Source organism: Danio aesculapii, chromosome 3 (assembly GCF_903798145.1).
Source record: "Danio aesculapii chromosome 3, fDanAes4.1, whole genome shotgun sequence".
Lineage (NCBI taxonomy): Eukaryota > Metazoa > Chordata > Actinopteri > Cypriniformes > Danionidae > Danio > Danio aesculapii.
The window spans coordinates 43,467,472-43,476,142 of NC_079437.1; the positions used below are offsets into that span (position 1 = coordinate 43,467,472).

Sequence of the window (8,671 nt, forward strand, 5' to 3'; positions counted from 1 at the left end):
GGCGTGGACTTTTATGTGTGAGATGAGCATTGTGTTCCTGCAGGACAATGAAGCTGAGACTTTCTCCGTTTTGTACGGCAGAGGGCGCAATAACACAAGAAAGGAGAAGTGGCTGCTGTTCTTCAGGAGATGAGCAGCTCAAACATGTGCATTCATTCAATTTTTTCGTGCCTTTAAAAGAGTTCAGTAAAACAACAAAAAAGAGTCAAACAGTTTAGGCTTACAGAACAGAATATCAATATTAAGATTTAAGATTTATAGGCCTACCCAAAGATCTTGTCAGGCACATTTAGATCACAAATCATTTGATGACATTAAATATTGAATTTAAGTATCACAGTGAAGCCCCAGATCTTTTAACATATTTAGTATGATCATTTGTTATATATGTATATGCTTCCTATCCATAAAACTCATTTTATTGAAAATTTGTATCTTTTTTACAATGTTGCATATATATATATATATATATATATATATATATATATATATATATATATATATATATATATATATATATATATATATATATATGCTTATTATGGATCTTTTTTTTTTTTGCTTCCTATGAATTATCAATTTTAACACACTGTAAAACCTGATAAGTACTGTTAAATCAAACTGTTTGAGTACACCGATTGCGGCAAACAATTTAAGTTTTAAAACAATATGGTTTGAGTACTAAAAGCTATATGACTATGACTACATAGAGTTATATACACATATATTATTTGTGTTGATAATTTGTGTTGTCAAAATTTTTGAGTATTAGTAACTTTAACATTTTAAGTTCAGTTATCAAATCGCTATAAGTTCAACAAATTAAGTCCAAACAACTATATAGCTACTCGAATGGTTTGGTATTGCTCCTAGTTCTTGCTTTTTATTTTAATATAGTTAATAACTTATTCATTTTGAACTCTTTTTCATTGTGTCAGAGTAACTTTTTAAAAAGTAATGTCAAATTAACTTATTTCATTCAGTGATTTTGACTGTTGGGTTTCACAGTGCAGTAAATTTGATCTTTTTTCAGTTTTGTCATTTTAAGCCTACACAATTGTTGTTAATAAGAAGCAAATGTTTTTAAGATATCAGAATAAAATAAATTAAAAATATTACATGAAAATTGCAATAAACAATGTTTAATAAACTAAATATTCATTACTGTTAACTTTACATTTACTTTAAACTAACTGTGTTAAATGTCAATTTGAAACATAAAACTATTATATTTATTGTTAATAACATGCAATTCAATGTTAGAAAAACATAATTTTTTCCATGTAATATATGCTTTTGTTCAAAAATCATCTTTATGAAAGTCAGGTTTTCTTGCATGAGGTTTTATTAAATTATTTATTAGTTTGATTGTTTCCAAGCATCCAAAATATCTTTGTTACGTTACACAAAAATCACACAGTTAGAATATAATCTTATGATGCATGAATAAAAGATCAAAAACATTAGAATCTTAATTCTGAAAATACTATAAACTATTAATTTATCCTCACAAAATAAAAGCTGGTGTCTTTAAAGTCAAGCCTATATATATATATAATTTATATATGTAGTTTTATTTGCTTCCTATAAAAACATAAGTTTTAATAGTAAATTTGATCTTGTTTTGTCATTTTAAGCCTAAATAATAATTTTTAATAATAAGCAACTGTTTCTTAGATATATCAGAATAAAATAAATTCACATTTTAACATGAAAACTAATTAAATTTAGTCTAATAAACTAAATATTCATTACTGTTGACTTTAACTTCTACATAAAACAAATTAAAAGATTTGTATTTTCACAATATGTTTGCACCACAACAAAACTCTTATGATGTTAGTGCTTAAAATATAAAAGGTCAATACTTGAATAAATGAATTTCAATATTCTCTAGCTAAGCTGTAATCATATTTTCCCTTTGAAAATTAATATAAAATGCTTTCCCAGAACAAAAAAATAATTTACAAGATTTACCAAAAATAAAAAATATAAAGATTTAACTGACAAAAAAGCAGTACAAAGCAAATCTTTAATTTTTTTGTATCATTAATCAGTTCATATTTGTTATATATTTGTTATATATATAGACTACCGGTCTAAGGTTTGGGGTCAGTTTTTGCTCATGTTTTTTTTTTTTTGAAGAAAATTATTCTGTTCATCAGGGCGGCGTTTATTAAATGTACAAAAAAGTTAAACTGTTAAATATTTATTTATTAAATATATATTTATTACTTGTATGTAGTTTCAAATGAAATTATTACTCCAGTCATTATTGGTTTTATTACTATTACAATTAATAATAATAATAATAATTGTTATTATTATTAATAATTTTAATAATGTTAATGTGACTTTTGAACTGTTATTTTATAGTGAATTAACATTTTCTTTGTACTGCATTTTTTATTAAATAAATGCAACCTTGGTGAGCAGGATAAGCTTATTTTAAAACATTTAAAAATCACACTGACCCCAAACTTTTGACCGGTAGTGTATATATTGACATTTATGATGTGTAAACAGCAATAAGGCTGTTTATAAAATTTTGCAGAGCAGCCTATAGACAAGCAGATTATTGAAGATGCATGTGTCTTGTGCATGCACACAGAGTTAAACATCTGTTGATCTGCAAGCATCTAGTTTGCAGCGACGAGATGTTCCTGCACTGAGCGATTTCCCTGTAATCTGGATGAGCCCTGGGTGGATCTCCTTCTCCAACACTGATAAAAAAAAAAAAGCTTCATGTCTCCTAGAGATAAGAGCAGAAATCCAGCCATGCCCTTTCTCTACAGCCACTGCAGTTTGCTCATATAATAATGCCAGTGTTTTTATCTCTCCCTGACAGTTTAAGAAGTCTTTAATTCAAACCAATATTGGCAACAAGCACACAAATCACTGTGCCATTTATCAACTGTGTGCTAATATAACCCAGAAGAGCAGCTCAGAGGTTCAAAACATTAAAAATATAGTAGATGCTGCTGCATTTTAAAGTTTGATGAATGTGTATAGACCTTGTATGTAAAAAATAATCCAGAGTAATGAGCACAGACTCAAATAAAGAAAAGAAATGTGCTTACACACAATCTTAAAAGTGTACTCAGAAAAAAAGTCTGGAGATTATGTAAAAATGATTGAAATAAACTTCATTATATTACACACTTTTAAAATTAGTACTCTGTAATAGTGTCAAATTTATTTAAAACTATTGCACTTTCATTTTGCTATGCATTTGATGGCCATGGCTTTTATATGTAGTAACCATGGCTTTTGGAATATTGATTATGTCATGATAATACTACAAATGCCATGGATAAACTAAGGTTAATCTAGAAATCTACCAAAGTTTTTTAGTTATCATTTCTGTTATTTGATTGTGTGTTTAAAGTTTAAATAAATAAATAAATAAATAAATATTTTATCTTTGCCATGATGACAGTAAATAATATATTTTACTAGATATTTTTCAAGACACTTCTTTGCAGCTTAAAGTGACATTTAAAGGCTTAACTAGGTTAATTGTGTTAACTAGGCAGGTTAGGGTAATTAGGCAAGTTATTGTATAACCATGGTTTGTTCTGTAGACTATCAAAAAAAAAATATATATAGCTTAAAGAGGCTAGTAATTTTGACATTAAAATGGGTTTTAAAAAATTAATTCCAGCCAAAATAAAACAAATAAGACTTTCTCCAGAATAAAAAAATATTATCAGCCATACTGTGAAAATGTCCTTGCTCTGTTAAACATCATTTGGGAAATATATTAAAAAGAAAACAAAATTCAAAGAGGGGCTAATAATTCTGACTGTATATTTATTTGATACATACTTCATCGTTAAAATAAATATTTATTTTAATATAATAAAACTTGCAGTTAAATCTAATCAAAATGTATTTCACTTAAATGTATGTGTGTCTGTACACTTCAATCATATTTCAAAGACAACAGGGGTAATTATTAAATTATTTATACAGATGCACACAAGTGCTTAGATGGGTTATAATAAGCACTCTTTAAGTTTAACTAATTGCTTTGAATGTCAATTTGAAATATAAAACTATTAGATTTATTGTAAATATAATTCAATTCAATAATAGAAAACAAACATTTTTGCATGAAATGTAAGCTTTCATTAAAAAATAATCTTTTAGAATTTTTTTTATATTAGTTATATAGTTTTATTATGTGGATTTATTAATTAGTTTGTTTCCAAGTGTCCAAAATATCTTTGTTACATTACACAAAATTCACACAGTTAGACCATAGTCTTAATAATGCATGAATAAAAGATCAAAAACATTTGAATCTTATATCTGAAAATATAATGAACTAATAATTTCTCCTCACAGTTCACAAGTAGGAATGAACCCATTTTCTTCTCAATGTGATTTCTTTCTTAAAGGGAGCTCTAAAAATGGACTACTGTATCATTTATGAAAATTAAATATAGTTTTTTTGTAGTAAATGTGTAGTAACCATGGCTTTGGCATATTGATCTTATGATCTTACTACAAATTCTGTGGTTAAACTAAGGTTAATCTAGCAAAACCTTGGTTAATCTATAGTTTAAGATAAAAATACTTCAGTAATTTATAGTAAATACTATAGTGTTTTTGAACCACGCTATAGTAATTATGCTTTATATTATAGTATTTAGTAACTTTTTATTAATAAATGCTACAACATACAAGTTTCAAAGGGATAGTTCACCCAAAAATGAAAATTTACTCACTATTTACTCACCTTCAAGTGGTTATAAACCTTTACGGTTCTTCTGTTTTTTTCTTTCTTTAAACGCTGTAACCATGAACTTTTCTTCAAAATGTCTTCTTTTTTATGTTCAACAAAAGGAAGAAACTCATATAAGTTTAAAACAAGTGAGTGGAGAGAGCAAGTGGTGACAGAATTTACAGTTTTGGGTGCACTAACACTTAAACTGCAGTGAACTAATAAACTGTAATACATACTAGAGTATACTTTAGTTTTTACTAAAATTAACAGTGATGTAGTGTTTTGTAATGGGTTATAAGTGTTTTATAAAGACACATTTAAATTAAGACTGCAAACACATCTGTTTAGCTGCGCCTTTACTGAATGAGCACTGCACTAAACCTGTCAGATCGCACTATTATGTATCGTACTATTATGAGCACTGTGCTAAACCTGTCAGATCGCACTATTATGTATCGTACTATTATGAGCACTGTGCTAAACCTGTCAGATCGCACTATTATGTATTACTTTTCTTTATGTATGTCTGTTTTAACACATTTTAATCTGTTTTTATTCTTTTTTTTCTTTGTTTTTTAATTTCTTATAATTGTTTCTTTTATTCATGTCTGTAAAGCACTTTGAATTACTATTGTGTATGAAATGTGCTAATTTTAAGCCTTCATAATATAATTTTAATAACAAGCGACTGTTTTTCTGATATCAGAATAAAAGACTCACATTTTCACATGAAAACTGCAATGAACAATGTTTAATAACTAAATATTAATTACGACTGACTTTATGTTAACTTTTACATGGCATAATTAAAAAGAACACTGATTTTGTACTCTAACATTTGCATAAATTAGCATAAAGTCAAAGTTTCAAATAACATGTCATAATGTACATACAATATAGAAAAAGTTACATTTACATGCTATAATTTTCTATTTTGGATAAAAATTATTGATAAATATACAGTATATGTAATATTCAACTTATTGTATTATGTTATTGTTTGTAAGGACACTAGAATGATATAATACCCCCTTACTGAATGTAAAATTTTAATGAAGAAAAAATGTAATTACTATTTGTCTTACCACTGTTTTACTACAAATACCATGGTTAAACTACGGTTAGCATAACAAAGCAATGGTTGCTTTGCCTGACTTTAATAAGCTTGAGTATTTAACCTGGCAGACAGCAGATATGCAGTGTGAACTTGATAAACAGAAAGATGTTTTGCATTTGTGTGAATGATGGTTTTCATACTGGATATATTATAGTCATCTTTTTTTTTAATGATTGAAATATTTGTGCAAATACATCAACTCAAACACTTGACCAACACACCATATCTGAATTTCAATATTCTCTAGCTAAGATGTATTCATATTTTTGGATTAAAAATGAATATGAAATGCTTTGCCAGAACAAAAAAATGTGCAACATTTAAAAAAAAATAAAAGACATTTAACTGACCAAAAAGCAGATCAAGAAGAACTTTGAATCTTTTATTATTATAATTAAGCAGTTAATTTTTGTTGTATTTACGTTTATTGATGTATTGACATATACAGCCTCCTGTTTAACATGTGTAAACAGCAATAATACTTATAATAAAATTTTGTAAAATTATAAAATGTGTTATAGATCATTTTGAGGGATGCAAATAATAACAATGGTCCTAACATATTTCCTGTTTTGCACTTATAATTTCCATAGCTCTAAAGAATCCTAAAAGGTCCACATATTGATAAATAATGTTATGATTGCTGTTTTAATATTGAAATATCATTGAAATGCCTCGTGTTACAGTTATTAAATAGTTTGACAACATGCAGAAGTGTTCATGGGCCAATGACATGACCATTGAAATGGTCCATATAAAATAGAACACTTGTACATTATTTATTAATCGTTGTTCAACATTTACCAATGCATTATTAACATCCAAATTCATGCTGGTTAACATTAGTCGATGCACCGTGAGTTAACTAACAATGAACAACTGTATTTTCATTAACCAACGTCAACTAACATGAACAAATACTGTAGTAAATGGATTGTTTATTGATTGTTCATGTTAGTAAACGTATTAAGTAACATTAACTAATACAACCTTATTGTAAATTATTACCTTATTAGTAGTAGTAAGCTATAACTTTTTTCAAAATATTATTTGTAGTAAAACCATGCTAATAAAAGTATTATTAATAGGTAATAGTAAATAGTAAAGTAATTGTAAATAGTAAAGTAATATTAATAAAGTTTATTTACACACTAAAACATGACTAACACTTTAAACAGCATTTGTCTTATCAAGATTCAAGCTGCTTGGGGGTGGAGTCAAAAACTGCGTTCAAAACAATGCTCTTCACAGCTTTAAAAAGCCCTGCCAAAAAACTGTCAATATTCGAGTTTCTTGTCAGCCTGCCCACAGCTAACAAAGCAACCATGAGTCTTTCCGCAAAGGACAAAGCGAACGTCAAGGCCTTCTTTGACAAGGTTGCCCCCAAGGCTGAGGAGATCGGCCGTGAGACTCTTTCCAGGTAATGTCCTTTTTTGTGCAGCAGTGAAACGAACAGTTGGTTCAGTTTAAAAGTTCTTAAACTTGTCACACACCTATAAATTAAGAATTCCATAATAATACATGTTAAAAAGTAACGTTTAGGTGTGGCTAACAAACTGAAGTAGCCTATTTTATAAATAGCCCAAAGCTTAAACAAGTCTTAAATGATCGTGCATTTGGTGTATTAGCTGCTGTTATATCTCATTTGTTTGGAATCTTTCCAGGACTTTGTTCGTTTACCCACAGACGAAGACATACTTCTCCCACTGGGCAGACCTGAGCCCCAACTCTCCTCAGGTGAAGAAGCACGGAACCACTGTGGTAAACGGAGTCCTGACTGCCGTCGGGCTGATGGATGACCTGAAGGGAGGTTTGCTGACCCTCAGCGAGCTGCACGCCTTCATGCTGCGCGTGGACCCCGCAAACTTCAAGGTCCGTCTCTCTGCAAACTAAACGAGCCTGTTTTTTTTTTTTTTTTTTTGCCAAGAATAACAAAGTAACTGCGACTTATTTAGATCTGGCCTTTCTCTATTTGACTACAGCTATTTTAACTTCTTGATTTTTTTTGTGGGCAATAAAAGAATAATTTTACTATTTGTAATTGTATATGTTATACCCGTCGCGCGTTTTGTTATCCTAGGATTGCTACACTGTAAAAAGCGATTAGTTTACTTTATACTTTAAAAAGTCTATGTGTTTATTGACTTTTTAAAATCAACTTGTTTTTAAGGCGACGATTTGCCTCTTTTTGCTCACTTTTTAAAAGTATCTAATCGCTTACAGCTAAGCTAGACAATGTTGCCAGTCAATAGGCTTTCTCAAAAATGTAAACTTTTTTCGCAGTTAGTTGGACCTGTATTTTTCAACTATAACCTTATATTTCCCTAAGAAATTATTGTTGTTTTGTCGAATTAGTGGCTCTTGAAAATAAAAATCTCATGCGAAAAGCGATTTTTACAATAATGTTTAGCATAAAATTCATACATTTCAATAATGTAAAATAGTTAATAAATAAACTTTTATGGGATAAAAAGTATTACCTGCATGTTAACCAGTGATGCCAATAAATAGTTAAAAAAAAACTAGGCTACATTTATTTTGTGCATTAAGTGTTAGAAGAAACAAGCTTCCCTAAATTAACTACCGTTTCTTCGTTTTTCTTTCAGATCATCAACCACAATCTGCTGGTGTCTCTGGCCATGATGTTCCCTGACGACTTCACTCCTGAGGTGCATGTTTCCGTGGACAAGTTCCTGGCTCAAGTCAGCCTGGCTCTGTCCGAGAAGTACCGCTAAAGCTGCAGCCTGCCTTCATCTCTGATGCGACACTGTATTCGCCTTAATGAGAATGAAAATAATAAAATTAATTGAAATGAAATGAAA

General features: G+C 29.0%; 1 protein-coding gene across 1 annotated transcript; it reads left to right on the forward strand.

Moving 5' to 3' along the window:
• The first annotated feature begins 7,122 nt into the window (after positions 1-7,122).
• On the forward strand, positions 7,123-8,671 carry hbae3 (hemoglobin alpha embryonic-3). Its single transcript, XM_056451942.1, has 3 exons — positions 7,123-7,269; positions 7,514-7,721; positions 8,456-8,671. Exons 1-3 carry the CDS (start codon positions 7,175-7,177, stop codon positions 8,582-8,584), a joined length of 432 nt encoding a protein of 143 aa, XP_056307917.1. The 5' UTR covers positions 7,123-7,174; the 3' UTR covers positions 8,585-8,671.

Bases quoted from the DNA above. Each gene is read 5' to 3' on its own strand.
- hbae3 (XM_056451942.1), top strand. From the start codon at position 7,175: ATGAGTCTTTCCGCAAAGGACAAAGCGAACGTCAAGGCCTTCTTTGAC. The intron at 7,270-7,513 runs GTAATGTCCTTT...GAATCTTTCCAG, and splicing joins GGCCGTGAGACTCTTTCCAG to GACTTTGTTCGTTTACCCAC. The intron at 7,722-8,455 runs GTCCGTCTCTCT...TTTTTCTTTCAG, and splicing joins TGGACCCCGCAAACTTCAAG to ATCATCAACCACAATCTGCT.